The 16,729-nt window shown below is 33.7% G+C and overlaps 1 protein-coding gene across 2 annotated transcripts; it reads left to right on the top strand.

Annotated features, from left to right (window-relative positions):
- The first annotated feature begins 378 nt into the window (after positions 1-378).
- LOC149797977 (uncharacterized) lies at positions 379-11,189 on the top strand. 2 transcript variants are annotated; one of them, XM_089960513.1, is made up of 4 exons: positions 379-3,573; positions 4,639-4,837; positions 5,302-5,391; positions 10,446-11,189. In XM_089960513.1, the coding sequence occupies exons 1-3, from the start codon at positions 3,495-3,497 to the stop codon at positions 5,327-5,329; spliced, it is 306 nt and encodes a 101-aa protein (XP_089816639.1). In that variant the 5' UTR covers positions 379-3,494; the 3' UTR covers positions 5,330-5,391; positions 10,446-11,189. The 2 variants fall into 2 exon arrangements, with proteins under 2 accessions (XP_089816639.1, XP_089816638.1); XM_089960512.1 differs by having other exon boundaries at positions 381-3,573; positions 4,639-5,047.
- Positions 11,190-16,729: the final 5,540 nt, after the last annotated feature.

Genomic DNA, 16,729 nt, shown 5'->3' with positions numbered 1-16,729 from the left:
AAAATGAGGAAATAGATCTAGCATTAAAACGTGGTGATTTTCTATGGCACAAGTCAGGTTCAGCACAAGGTATGCCCAACTTCATCTTCTTGGTTATCAGAATTTTCAAGAAATTATACAATTCATTAACTTAAGTTTTCAGCGCCAACAAAACCTATTGGTGGAACAAAATCTGGTACTTCAAATCTATTTTATTCTTAAAAGCAGAAAGTTCCAAAAAGTATGTTAATATTGCAATGGCGTGTCGTTGACTTTAGCTATATGAGCGTTACAGATCAACCATGTCGTATAGTATAATACAATAATACCCCTTCTTCCTTTATTGCATGATCACTCAGTGAACTAACAGGTTCTTCACTAAGTTAAACCTATGAATAGGTTTTCTATTTAATTTAATACTGAATACTACCTAGCAATGGCAGCGACATAACATTTCACTCAATTGAATTTACTAAGCAGTAACCTATATCTATTCACAGCTGAACTATTCAGTGAATAAATTGGGGATTATACAAGAGTTAATGTCAACACCATTGATTGGGCTGTAGATATCATAGCTAAAATAAGACAGTGGAGTATTATGATTTTTTAAAATTAGGACAGCACTTATTTGGACACGCATATAATCATCTTTTAATAAATACGGTAGGACAACGTGTTTAAAAAATTATTGTTTCTCACGCGTGAAGACTCACTGATAAGGAAAATTTACACAGTTATGAGTGGTAAGTACACGTAAGCAGTTTAATGACTCTATAATGACCTATTTTAAACCGTTACAATTAGTAAAGTAACTCGAAGGAAATGGAATGACCCATTTTTATTGGTATTATATTTAGATTTTTTTGATGATTAACTATCCAAACCAAATTTAAATTTCCGTTACCTAAGACTTACACACAGATACAAATAGGATTTTCAAAATATGTACAGTGTCACCAAGTGAGAAGACAGTAACAAACACATATAGAAACATACAGAACAGGAATGTGTTATAAATTAACCGTGCTCTAAAACTATATTTTATTATATTAATCCCAATCTGAACCTATGTTTTCTCATGTTTTTAGTGGATTTGTACACCCATGGCTGCTCACCAAGGACTACTGGGAGAATGTTCATCTTTTTATTACATGTGATGGTAATCTTGCATGCCTGATCTTGCATTCGATACAGCTATCCAGTCCGTATATCCAATCACACATTACGATTCGAACTACTTTGATGTCTATTTTGACGTGTGCTTGTAAATATTACTAGACGCAGTAATCTAACTTTCATACATTCCAATTCATTTCGAATTTCAATGAAACAGAAAAAGCTAAAATATTTGAAAGTGTAAAAGAGCGAGTATGTAATAAATACAAAACAGCATTCGTATTTTGCTCGACGTCGGGGGATAGAACTCGTTTGATGCGACTTATGATTACTGACCGTCTCGAGGTATCCTATCACCATACCAAATTCGTTCTTACCGCCGACTTAGAACAAAACACTTAAGTAGTTTTTTAATGTATCAGTTTCTAATATGAACTGTATTTACGATTTCATTATTGACAAGTCAACCTTGTCTATAGGTTACTTTCACTCTGCCGATTTCTACTACCACTGTTCCAGAAATTCTAAATCTAGTTTTGCCTGAATAGCACATAACTAAATAATGAATATTTACAAATCATAACCGGGTTAAATATAGAGTGAGCTCCTCAAGTTGCTTGCGTGCACCTGTCAAGCAGTTTTCAACCAGGATTTCTTACAATTGCGAGGGAGATTAATACGACAATCAATTTTAGTATATCAATACTATCTTACTTTTTCTTGTTGAATATGTTTAGCTTATATTTAAATATTGGTATATTATTACGTTTCAAGTGTTAGCTATTTTGCCAAACTACAGTTGATAACAATGGTCAGTTATTAATGACAGACGACCTGAAATAGTATAATTATTGGGGTACAATTGCGAGAACTTTAGCGGCAGCAAATCCCATGAGTTCTCAGTGCAGGATCTGAATGAAATTTCTACAGATTTTTATTACATGTACGACAGATTGCAAATGTTAAAAAATGAGCAATTTTCTGTGTTTGAATTTCAAGAATTTATTCAGCAGCTTCTTGACAAAGATTTTCCAGCAGCTAAAATGTCATTTCAAGGCGCTGTACGAGAATATAAATTGGTTCTTGAACTTTATGACCGCCTCGAGCAGAATAAGGATGAGGTGAGTCAAATTTAATCAGGCGCTATCATCATCATTGACGTCCTTTCTTATGTTTTTTTGTTTATGTAGACGATCAAAGCTTGCTTTATATACACCGGCTACTGATTTATTAGTATGTATATAAAACATAATACATTCAGACCGAAAACATGTCTTAAGATATTAGCAAGGACATTAATATAAAAATAAGTGAGAAGACTAGTCTCATAATGTTTATTTATTTTCTACTGCACCTGTTATAACTCAGTAAACTGCGCTGAAAAGATAGTACCTGAATATCCTAAGGCTTTATATATTTGCAATAATGTCACAAATTCGTGTTCCCTTTATTCTTGGTCAACATATATTTATGCATGTCAATTTTTCTTCAATTATTTCTACATGCGCGTTTCTACACCTCGTGACATGTCAGATGACAATATGACGTCATATTAGGCAATGACATTGTGTCGGAAGCACGTAGAGCAAACATTTTCATTGGGTTCACCTGCGAATGAATGACCATTTTCCAATAGTAATCAAGGCTTGTTTATTCCCCATTTGTTCATATAAAAAGGCAAATATAGACACATAAATGAGATCGCGTCATCACTGATTCCACGGTTTTTCAGTCCTGTTGGAAGTCTTACTTGAGATATTTTGTTGTATTTTAGTCATTTCACTGCTTTGCAGTTTTGCAGTTCGCTTGAATTAAATCACAAAGGTTGTCATATGATGAATATTATTTAACTTTGTTGTTCTCATATAGAATAATTAGTGAAACCCGCTGAACAATATTCAAATGTTTTGTTTTGGTTTGATTACCAAAGCATGAAAAAGAAAATTCAAAAGTTAGTATCATAATTTCATTTGAAACAGTAACACGCAGACAAGGTCCAGTATATCTCATGTATCAACGATATGCCGGCAGTTTCAATCAATTGCTCACGTCTTAATCAACTTAAGGCGTAATAAATACACAGTACCTGTTGAAATGATATAAACAACAACATCCGTTCTTAGATCCGTAACAATGTTTATCTGATATTGATGTCTTTAAGGCAAATAAATTACAGACGCAGCTTAATTCGAATCTGAGTTCTAGGTCAAGAGATCCTAGTCTAAAAGAAGCATCACCTGATGTGAATGAGATGAATCAGACGGATGCTGATGAGAGTGATCGCAAAGAAGACAGAATGAGAATCTCGTCATACGGTCTGGCCGTTCCACACAGTTCTGATAATGCACATACTCCTGAATCAGTGACAGATAAAAGTACCGAAGGAGTCTACGACAATGACCCTGGAGCAGCGCCAAAAATGGGTATCGACAATAAACCTGCCGAAGAAACACATAGATCCAGGGACTTACTACGGTATAAATGCACACACACACACGCACACACACACACACACACACACACACACAAACTCAGATATATATATATATATATATATATATATATATATATATATATATATATATATATATATATATATATGACACTGAACTATATCACTATATCAGTCAAGAAAAATCTATCTATCTATCTATCTATTTAGTATCTATATATCGTCACATGTGGAATAACATTAGTTTTACACGTTTAAATGATTAGCATGTATATTTACCACCTATCAGGTTTCACTAAATCTCTCACACATTGCTCTTACATTTGGTTATGTACCGTTCGACTACAGAGTTCGACTTTTAATGGATCGTCTGTTTTGTGGCCTTGCTGAGAAGCTGGCATTGCCTCAGATTTTAATAAAATGTTCAAATCGTTCATAATAGGGTACAAGTCATATGGAAAATATTGAATGTTTTTGCATGGTGTGCACTGATCGTGTGTTATTGATGCATTTGATAGAGACGGTAATACTATGAAATGATATCGTTGTCTTTTCTGTCAAACAGTTCTAATACAAAGCTGTAATGTATATTCATAATGGATTGAAAAGAAAGATATATAACATAATGTCTTCTTGATAAGCGGATATACTCACTGGAGAGTATTATCAACCACCAAGTCATATTACAATCTTCATATTAATGATAAATTATACGAGCATACATGCACTCTCTTAAATTTATATGACGCAGGCTTTAACCAGAGAACTTACAAGGTTTCCCTTAAATATGGACGTATAAACCATATTTAAAAGTAGATAATGGTGTTATTAGTCTTTGCAGAATTAACATTTATAGTTAACGTACTATACATTTATTTAATTCTGACTTATCATATGATTGGCTTATTTTATATTGTGAAAAGGTACTAAACGAACAAAGTATGAGCGTCGACATTTTTACATTCAAATCAATGTTGTCTTCTTTGCCTAAAAGGAGAAATATTGATTGTGTTGTTTTCGTCTGAAAAACAGTTTTGCCTCATGATGAAATTAAACACAGATCCGAGTTGTTTTCATGTGTTCTGCAGACGGAGTGAAGAAGCCAGTTTACTACTGCATCAAGAAAATCCGAATATTTTGGACTTATCAGACACTAATAGACCGACCAACCTGGCCGAGCGATTCTCTGAACTTTAAAGCAATGAATATACAGATGCCTTTGAATTCCTACAGACACAAGGACAGGACGAAGAGTATATTGTGTACGATCTACTCAGAATTGTTCGGGTAGGTACATTTTACAGATAAGATTTCCAGGATGAGTATTGGGAGGTGGTTGGGGATGGAATCTGATCAGAAGGGTCGGAAAACGTCTGGAAAAGAAAACCAAAAGAAACAAGCAAGACACAACACCGTCAAGGTAACAACGGAACATGAACATTGGGGACTATAATTTCCGTCTCAAATATTAACTTATGAGAGGACAATAGCAATAAGGTAATGTTACAAGAAAGAAAATGAATACTCTAATATTTGAAGTTATTATGATATTTTACAACATTCTTATAAGTACTGTAGACAACGAGCTTCATATTATATAAAGTTATTACATATTTTACAGCATAGATATAAGTGCCATAGACAGCAAGCGTGATATTATTTAAAATGAGTACGATACATTTTACAATATACGTATAAGTACTGTAGACTACGAGTGTCATAATGTTTAAAGTTATTACAATATATTACAGTATGCTTATAAGTACTGCAGACAACTAGCCTCAGAAGAACTGACAAAGCGAATACACAACATGCTGCAAGAACGAATTGCATCTAATGAGGTAACTAAATTTCTTTCTTCAAAATGTGGGACTTGGACAGTCCGTCATTCTACACTATTATATACTTTTCTTTATGTAAGGTTTATGCAACCAATATTTGGCGAAATAAGCACAACTGAAAGTAATTGCTCCAAATATATAAATCCAACAATAATTTAGATTTTGTTAATTCGATCATTATGACCGTATCATGTTAAACATCTGATGCCATGCGATATGCATATCATCCTGCATGTTCATTTTCTGAATCACGATCTGAATAGATTCTTTTGACATAACCCATGTGTTGTTTTCTGATTATACTTGAACTATCTGTTTAAAGAAGCGCGAGGGACCACAGTTTTATCTTCCAAGTTACTAACTTGTTTTCCATTGAAGCAATTTGTCAAATGCTGATATATTTTATTTCTTAGACTTAACAGTGATTGTATCGCTTGATGAAGTAAGCTGTGATGTCACTACAAATCTTATCTTCACTGCAACATAACTTTTCTGATTTTATCGCAAAATTATTCACAGAAGAGATTGGAACTCCTTGTTTATGTATTAAAATATTGTTTACTCTTTGATTGTATTCTTTTGTCATATTTAGGAATTAATTTCGATAAAATTAAATTTCAATCAATTTTTTTAATAAACAATTGCCCTAAGAATGTGTTATTTAGATTATCTTCTTTTGAAAGTAAAAATAGTCCACAATTCATGACAAAGAAGACATTATGGTTAAGGGTCTTGTTGCTAAGAAGGTAAAGATGGACGCACCGGGTTTAAAAAATGACATATGTTATGTAAGTTGATTTTAGTTCCATTATTCATAGTCACCGTTATAGAGTTTTATCTTTAGGGTACATATAAACCTGTAAACTTTAGAAGTGCAGTGATATCTGACAAATGTTAGATGGAGAATAACAGAGGACGCCCTAACATTAAACATCTGTCTTTGCTATCTTATTGTTCACGTTTTATGCATTTGCCTTTAAAAATTACTTAATTTTATCTATCTCAGGTATTTTCCGATAAGATACTATCGCTGAATTTAGACTCACATTAAAGAAACTCAGTAACTATATTTTACAACGATTTCTTATCAATTCTAAAAATATACAAAGTCATGATGCTGCATTTGTATTAGCGAATTCATTTAGCTTGGAATTTTTCATTGGATAATCTCCATCTGCCCACGCCATTTATACCAGAGATATGTTAGATGACAGTTGGAGAACATACGTGTGTAGCGTCTTGATAGAGGGTCTTATTTCATCCATTCTTTTATTTCCAAAATTTCGTGATCGTTGCGTTATTGAAACCAGAAATATATATTAAGGTTCTTATTTTTAACAAATCTTAGTTCCGGTATAAAATGCTGCCACTGGGATATGTTCTGCACCTGCAGTAACGACTCTGAGATACCCTACTTCCCGATTTCACACAAAATCAGGAACCTATAGGAATTTAAAATCAATTACAGATCCGAAAAGTAGAAGACCTTACCTACGAAACCATCGATGGTTTACTTTTTAGAGAACGTTATAATTCAAATCTGATTAAGTACCTGACATACTAAATAAATAGCATTATGTGCCTTGTCGTATACGATTAGTAATATTAGAAGTGAAGTTATTTGATATATGTCTCTTTTACTGATGGGGTAATCATGAAAGTTTTAAAAATTACCAAAAATGTATCCATCCAACAATCTATCATACTAGCTCTCTTTGTACAAGTACCTTTTACTTCGGATTAGCATTCAGCTCCCCATGCTCTGACCAATCCTATGCAGATTGTGTATGCATCCTAACAGTCGTTCCCACTTACATGCGACCTTCATTGGACTGACCCCTCCAACCATTAGAATTCGCAGCAACACGACTTTGACGACGAAGACGAGAACGCAACGAAAATACGATGATATCTAAATTATGTGGAGAGGAAGTTGTAATTTGCACTTTAAATTTAAAATGTATTTCACAAAACAAATGCATCTAGGGAATGTCGAGATAGAATCTTTGCATGTGGCACGACACCTCACCTGGCATGTTTGAACAAGACGACTGACTTACAAAGTCAGAGCAGTAACTGTAGACTTTGGAACTAATGATTGGCAAACGGGTGGTGTTCAGATTCTCAGAACTGAGGGCTGCTTTGACAAAACAACATGTGTTTCCCAAAGCAAAAATCTTAGTTCAGCTGGTACAATTTCGTTGTAAATAAAGAATAAGTACTTTAATACAAATGTTCTGTTCAAATCGCAGAAACTTTCTCTTGATGAGCACAGGAACATGGACATGCTAAATTCTTTTTATCTCCAAAGACTTTGATTTAATACATAAACTAGAAGACTCCAAGTTACGTACAAGGTTTGAAGAGATACACGGGACGGACAAGACTGCGGTACCATACACTGAGCACTGGTGGACCTTTATTAGCTTTGCAAACCGGACTCGGACCTTCAGTTAGTATTCTTTCCAAATGTGACGTTCAGACTATAGCAGAGCACGGTTTACCTTAAAAAGGTCTGAATTTTATATCGACATCGGAAAATAATGATACAGTGAATGACGGTATAAAACATATTTAAAAGCATTTACCAGTATAATCTCATTTTATATATTTCATAACTCAGAGAACGAATTGAGCACTCTAGGCTGTTAAAATAAAAATTACAGATGCAATTGGCGGCCTACATATGTACATAATTGCTTTTCTCATATTAGAAATATAAGCATGTACGACATTTATATTCAGAATTCAAACCTCAGTAAATCAGGATGTTGTGCGTTGCAGAATTTGTCTGAAACAATTCTTGTTTTTAATATTGAAGGCATATAAGGGAAATGCCACAGTTTTAATGAACATAAATTCGGTGTATTGGATGAGTTGGGCGACACTTGAAGGATTTTGCATATTATCAGTTCTCTTTAAAAAAATCAATTTATCATGATACAGCAAAGGAAGTTGGGTGCGAAATTGGAAAATTACATTTATGTGTTTTCTGGAAATGTCGAATTGTACTACCTGATTCCAAATAATTCAAGGTCATCGTAGTTTTCTCTTTTGCCTAAACTTTTCAAACGTACGGAAAAATATACCAAGGGAAATTCCCCCAGGTAGGAAATTGTTGAGGTGAGACTACACGTATTGCTGAATGGAAAGATTTATTTTCAAACTCTTTGGTTCAGGAACAATTATCATGCAAATGATTCTCTGGAAATATGTAGGACATTTCATTACCGTAAATACAGTATTATGGTTACAACATGTATTGGTAGCTTTCATCCTATCATCATGCATAGTCATGGGTTAGCTGGTTGTAGAACGGTAATGATTAATAATGTTGATCCAAATCGCCCCGATGATAAAATTTAAATTTAATGAAAATTTTTCTTGAGAAGAACGATTTTAATTTTTAATTTTATATAAATATTTATCAACTCTTAAAATGGTAAACCTTATGCAAACATTAATGTATCTGATCGTGAGAACGAAATATTTGATAAGTCGAAAAACAGACATTTTAAGTTAGGTTTACAGATGACATTTTCTTTATTTCGAGCAATTCTGAAAAAGAACTAAAGGAGTTTCTTAAGTGAATGAATAACTGTCATTCATCAGTAAAACAAAAGTTAGCAAAGAAAGTGCACGCTTTTTAGATGTAACAAGGTACAAGGAAAATAACTTCAGCAAAGGGAGATAATCTAGATATGGGGCGGTATTTCATGCAAGCCAATACCATTCAATTGCTACATAAAACTGTCTACATCTAAGGCATACGTTCAAAAGCAGAGGATCCCTGGATTTGCATCAATGAATAAGACTTTCATGACACTTCTTCATTTTCGCAGAAATACAATAAAGAGGCTACAAAATCATTGGTAATGAATTCTGTGGCAATAAGAATAGTAAATATTAAGAAGAGACAAACCGGTTATTGTAAAATCTGCATCATTTTATGCTTGAGAAAAGTTTAGTGATATGCAGTCAAAAATGTCTAAAGCATTTTAATGAAGTTCCAACTATCTATGGACTAACGTGGTTGTTTTAATTGTAATTCTAATGTTCGTAAACTATGCAATTTGTTTTCTAGTTAATTCAGATAGAATTTAAATCTTAAAAACATGAAGAGAGTCTCAAAATAAGCAAAATATTTCAAGTGATGCAATAAATAGATGTATTGCTTAAATTGTAAAAAGCAGTATGTGTGGGAAACCGAAATAAATTTACGCGTTGGGGGGGGGGGGGGTAGGTAGAGCATATTATTGCAAGCACAAATGAAACAAATATTTAAACATTTTAATTTGATCTGTAGCAAAGATAATTTAAGAGTGATTGACCTTGAGCTCAACATGTTTGCTGGACAAAAGCAGATAGAAGAAAAGGGTAAAATTTCTGCATTAACCGTTTAAGAGCAAACATTAATTTTGAAATTCCACGGATTGTGTAACCTTGATGGTATTCTTGCCCAATTTGTTTTTGTTTTTCAAAAGGTAATTGTTTGTTTTTACTAAACAGTTTGCAGGATCATTGAGATATATAGATTTAATCGCATCTAGCGATATATCTATCTAGACGTGTCTTTTGCTTTCGTTTAGCATTCACCATCAACCAACAAATTTAAACAAAAACAAATGCATACTTATAGGAATTAAAACAAGCGCTATGTACAGACGTGAAAGCATAAATTAGATTGAGTTACCAATCGTTCTTATAATTAAAAAATCCAACGAAATTCAGTTCATGTGAATGAGATGTATCTGAGTTTGGCGATATGGATACATGAAGAAGAAAGAGATCCTATCGAAGCAATACAAGAGCAGAACAACCGCAGTAGATCCAGTTAACGTTAGCAGTTAATTAGGAGATTTTGCGATCTTAAAGAAATACAAATATGTCTTCTCTAATAAGCTTAATTCTGTGAGAAGAAAAGACAACAAACACTGAAGAAACTGTCCGTTTGTGAAGTGATCATAGATTTGTTCTTCTACTTCGTTAGTAACTACAATTTGATTCTACACCAGGCTCATATTTAGAGTACAAAATATCTATTTACTTTTCAGACATTTACACAAAGAATTCTGGAATCTGATTCCGAACGAAATCGACCCGACTAATGAAAATCTGGTTACATATGCCTGGAATTGCGTAGATATTGTGTGGCTTATGTGCGTACAAGATCCTCCAATATCTATGTCATGGGTAAAGAAAGGAGATACCTTTGACACCTATGTATACACAGCTTACACAAAAAATGGGTCTAAAGTAGATTTCTGTGTGTGGCCCCTCGTCCTTCTTGCTGACAGTGGTCCTGTTCTCACAAAAGGGATAGCTCAAGGAAAATAACAAAGTTTTGTCTGCAAACCAAAATAGTAAATTCTTGCGTAAGGGAACGGGGCAGGTTTGATATCTCCCTATACCCAACTTAGTCAAAATCAGGGACTATAGTAGACTTCTGTTGGTGACCCCTCGTCCTTCTTGCTGACAATGATTCTTTTGTCTCGAAAGGAATTGCTCAAGGAAAATAACAAACAAGGTTAACAACTGCGTCTGCAAGGCAAACTAACCTATGAAAGACTAGAAAGGCTGCAACTGTACATCAAAGACATCTATGCATGATCTGGTGTTATATTCCGCTTGATTTAAGAACTTTAAAATCGTCCATATAGTTCTTGTTTGTTTATTGCTTTTGAATTTACAAACTATTCTTTTGCAGTCAGTGTATACTACTTTTGCAGGCAATACAGGATATTCATTGAACGTTGTGTATGTGTTCTCTTTATGTGATATAAATTATATCAAAGTCAGTGTGTATGTTATATGTCATCGTTTTCATTAGGTAAGTAGTTTAGTTTTGGCTCGGCGGGGATAGGAGCCGGTTCATAAATTTCAATATATTATAATTTATGTCAAATTCCACATTCAGAGAACGACAACAATTTACGATATACTAAAAGAGTCACTGCGAATAACACGTTTGCATTTATTGCTTTTTTTTTTACAATGTCGTCGAAAGAATCTTCATGAGCGTACAGTCATTGTTCTAGACAAGATTGATCTAAAATGTTTGGTAGCATTTAAAGCAGTATAGCCAATGTTTTGTAAATTTAAATTCTAACAGCATATAAGATTAACATAAAACGATATTTACAGTTAACGATGTTAACAGTTAAAAGTAAATTTGTCGAAAATGATTGTAGCTGCTCGTGAATAACGCAGTGCTAACAGATAACAAAATGAAAACAAGCTGAAGGACTAAAACTATTAACAAATACTGGCCATTTTATACAACTCATATAAGACTTTAAAAGCGAGGAATTAACTATTTGACCAGGACAATAGTGTAGCCTTGAAACCCTTTATCAACAACCTGTTGAAGGCGATGCTAAAGTGAGCTGCAAAATATAATATAATCCAGCAATGTTGATTTCACGTTTCTGTTTGAAAAGTCTCGGGAAATGTATCCTTAAATAAAATATTGTCAAACAATCATAATGCCATAAAATTTACATTCTTCATTTAAAAGCGGAGTCCCAGTTTAACGTCAGAAAATTGTTGGATAATGTCCATTTCAACATATTTTCAACGCTAGCAGTCGAGAGCGTCTTGAACAAAATCTTCAGCAAACTATATGAAATCAAACCAAGTCTATCCTACATTTATAAATGTTAAAGAGAAATTAGCTTCACATTTGAAGGACAAATATTAAAGTTTCGACTGTATCATTTAAAATACTTATGAACCTGCAATACTTGTGTAAAATTGTAATTGCTCCGCACGACTTCAGAGCAAATAGAAGAGCTAATAATATGCGCCACTTGGGATGCATAACTGAAACAAGACAAAGGCAAAGAATCGGGTAAATGCAGTGTATATTTGACAGAATTAGAAATGGTCATTATGTTTTTAGTAGCATTAAATATCATTTGGTTGAGGAACGATAAACGTTTGAGGTATCATTTGGCCTCATTATTATCTGTCTACCTCGCACTGGTATAACACACTATCACACATGTATTCAGCCTAGTAAAAATTTGCATTCGTTTTGCAATCAAGTCATGCCCATATTTCTCTGTGAAAATAAATTTGACTTGTACGAGGCTATGTTCTTAAAATAAGCAACAGAAAAGAGTGAAAAGCAACAAGCTTTGTAAAATTTAATAAATAATTAATTTCCCTATAATACAAAGTACGAGTGAAAAAAAGAACTTAATGTATCGAGAATTAAATACCAAAATAATTCTAGAATTACAGACGCAAGTCCTAATAACTTAAAGTCCTGAATAAACTTTAGTAGAAGCTAAAATTAACTCGAAAGCTGAATGTGTTGATCTATCTGTTGTAACCTGTAAAATGCTGATGTGTCAACAGTCTTTTGTTGATTCACAGTAACATAATACTAGGTTTAAATTCACTATAAATTCCAGTCAATGTCTCTTTCACAGAGTAAATAATCACTTGAATTCAATATTTTGAAGAAATATATTCCAGCCCAAAAATGAATTACTGGACACAACATAAAACTTGATTGTGCTAGATTTTACAGCACGAACGAATTTTCCCTTCAGTGACACGATTATATAGTCCTAAACTTGACCTCAGGTTACATTTAATTTCTAAAAGAAACTATTACCTAATGGAAAATAACCTTCAAGAATGATCCTGATGTTTACAAAATAAAAATGTTGGTTATTATTAGAAACCTGTTTCTAAAAATTACAATGCAGAGCCTGGACTATGTCAGGTACACCAGGTGAATTCCAAAAACATAGATCTAGACCCAAATAAACATATTTACTTCTATTAATAATGATCCTGACAATAAACCCATACACATAGAGAATAATTTAGCTAGGTATTAGTTGTTCACAGAATAATTTAAAAAAAAAAATCAATTCAGGTCATGTAGAAAATAAATTGGTTTTGGACAAGGCTAAATCCAATATTCAATGTTACATTACAATAGCATTTAATGAAATAAAACAATTAAAAAACCTTATGAACAACATACAAATGAAATATACATAACACTAACACTGTTTATATCATAATTCTTTTTTTTTAAAACGATCGAAATTATCCAGAACTCATTTTATCATAGCCTATATCGTAAAAGTAACATTCCTTTTTCATGGTGTCACATTTTATGATCAAGAAAGCATAACGCCGAGAGACTGGACGAAACGATAAATTAGCAATTTACACGCAAATGTTTTGTACGTTCCAACACCAGCCTTAAATCTAAGATTTGCATTTCAGCTAAACAAAGTGTATTTCTTTTGTTGATGATTTGCCCCCCCCCCCCATCTCCCAGTGAGCTAAATATACTTTAGAGAACACGTGTAGCTGCATACACTATTGGAGGTTTGCTGTATAATCTTTCAGATTACAAAATACCTTACAATGTTCAATGATTTGCATATAAAAATCACAGACTACTTAAGTACATATCCACTGCTGTAGAAGATAAAATGCCTTGGAATACCATAATCTTTGAGAACACGTCAAGATTAAAACCCTCTTTGGGCTAGGTACCTTTATTCCTTGCTATTATGTTTATGCTTGAAGAATTTAAAATGTATATAACATATCATGTGATGTACATAATCGTCATATTGTTATAGACCTGTTTAATCAGCAACCTGTTGATAATATTTTGTTGGTATTCAATTATTTTATAAAATATAATTCTTTGCTCAGCTATAAAATACAGATTTATCTTATTTCGCAGCAAGTTAAGATATAAACATAATTGTAATGTAACCCTCTTAGTAAGAGGGGTGGTTAATTGGATTTGGCTGCCGTTATCTAGAGGATGACCTCCCTCGACGTTATAGCCTGGTGGGAGTGGATAGATAGAATATCAACAGAGAACTGAGCAAGACTATTGGGAAGAAATAATGGAATACGAGCCCCCCTTGGACAAGAAAAATAACATTTAATCAATAACAATTAATAGCGGAAACTGTAAATCATTCTAAGTTATGTCAACAGAATTTAATAGCAGTGTCTAATTTGGATTTATTCACCATAATAACGAGTAGTGAAAAGAACGCAATGTTCACGACTGATTGCGTCTCCTTCCTCTCGTGATCCATGTATCACGTCTTTATATTATCTAGTCTTCCTATTCTGAACGCTTCAACTCTTCCTGGACCTCCTTGTCCTTTATTCTGAACACGTCATCTATTTCCGGACTTCCGACTTCCGTCTTCGGACTGTCCTGTCTCTCCCAGAAGGCTGTTTCCTTAAAGGAAAAAATTAACCCTAAAGCTCTGTATGTATCACTTCTATACGTACATAAAATTGTCTCACTTAGGTTACTCAGAAGCATAACTAGCTATCCAAACACTGCATAAATTCTGACCTAATTCGATAGATCATCACTCTCGCTTCATAGTGACCGACCATAAATTAACACGTGAGCGGTGTATCTACCATTACAGTATCTCTTTACCTACGCCACCACATGCACGATTACTATCGCATAAAATTCACAAAAGTCTAGCTCACAGTAATCCCTAACCTACAAGATTATTTAAACATTACAAAATCAGATATAACATGCGATTATTGTTTACTCACGATAATCAGTATCGTCCTAACAGACAAATGAAATTATTTCATATAAATGAAAACCTACGCATGTGAAAATTTGGATCACACGCAATCCGTCAAGTCTATCAATGAACTAGTAACTATAAAAGTATGAGATAAATTGCATAACAACTCTAGCATCAACAGATTTCCATGAAATTGAATAAATGATGCATAATATGGATCTTAGTCATATCAAACACATTTGCATAAAACAAGCAATCAAAAAAAGAAAATTACGTAAAATTGCATACCTTAATGCTGTTCTCTTTCAGAAATTGTGCGTCTTAGTACTAAAACCCGTCTTTTCTTACAAGACAGCCACATGGTCCCCTTTTCTTGATTAAAGAGGAAAGCACTATTCTTTTTAGGCTTCCTCGAAGGAAAACTTCTCTCTCAGGAAATTTCGGACTAAAGAATTTTGACCAAGGTCGTCACTTTAAATTCACGTTACTTCCAAAGTGTACGCCTTAACTTACTCTGACCAACTGGACGCAGCGGTTCCTAAATTATTCCCAAGATAATATTTTTTTCCGTCACATTTTGGACAGCCTAGAATCTCTGACCTACGTTGCATATCAATTTTCCTTTGAAAATGATAATTTGATATGGATTCCTATCAAGCGGTTATGGTTGGTAGCTCAAATGTTTACTTTCTCAGGACAGTGTTGCAAAGCCCTATTCAAATCTCAATGAGTTGTAGATGTTATCCTTTCAAATTTAACACTGACAAGGGGGTGGGGGAAGAAGAAAGGTCGAAGTAACCCTTCACAAAGACTTTTCCGGCTTAAATGTGATAACATTTTAATGCTCACAAAATTCAACTTTAAGGTTCAATACTATTCAAAATTCGAAACTTTACAATAATAATTACTGAATAACATCCATCGATTGTTCTAGCTGAGGTCATGTATTCCATAGAACTTCTGAAACTATTTAACGCGTAGGCTGTATACCCCACCTCTGGTCTTAAAACCATGTATCTGGCACAGTTTCTGTCTATCTGAGGATTATTTAATCTCTGAACCTTTACATTATGATTAAGAGAAATTATTCACTGTAGTTTCGTCCCCTATGATTTAATTTTACAGGTTATTTCGGTTGGCATCTTGCATGTTGTATGCAGTATAAATATACCGAATTTTAGTTATACCGGTTTGAGTATCCTTGTCACAACGTGCACCTTAAAATGTACATTAGGCTGCTTCTTCTACCATAAATAGCATGTATTTTACAATGCACTCTCTGTTGACGACCATAGTCTTCAAAAGTGAAAGGTTTCCGCAGACTTAATAAGGGGTGGTTTGAACGTATAAGATTTAAATGGATTGTAGAATCCCCAGGTAAATAATAACTGTTACAGTAGCAGGTAAATACTTTCGAAGACATGAGGTGGGGTACGATTCGTAACGGAACGGAGCTGGACCATAGTGGTCTGAGTCCTGTATAACGCAATTTACTTCCTGGATAAAATAATACCCTTGTTATTACATAAGTGGTGTTTATAAACGCATATGTACAGGTAAACTATACATGTAATAGACTGACATTATTATTTTGACTACAAGGCAAACAGCGGTCGTTACACATGGTCTTGGTGTATTCCTGCTGAATTAATGCGTTACCACTGACAACAAGTCAACGTGACAGACAGGTAAGTTTGTCCTTTGATACCATTATTCTTACTCACTATGCAGTAGAGGCATATATGTTGATTCATGATAGAATATTATATTTTGTACTCAAAAGC

Source organism: Sinohyriopsis cumingii, chromosome 6, assembly GCF_028554795.1.
Source record: "Sinohyriopsis cumingii isolate HCF-2022 chromosome 6, ASM2855479v2, whole genome shotgun sequence".
NCBI classification, from domain to species: Eukaryota; Metazoa; Mollusca; class Bivalvia; order Unionida; family Unionidae; genus Sinohyriopsis; species Sinohyriopsis cumingii.
Note: the sequence above shows the minus strand (reverse complement) of the source record. Positions and strands in the feature narration are given on the sequence as shown.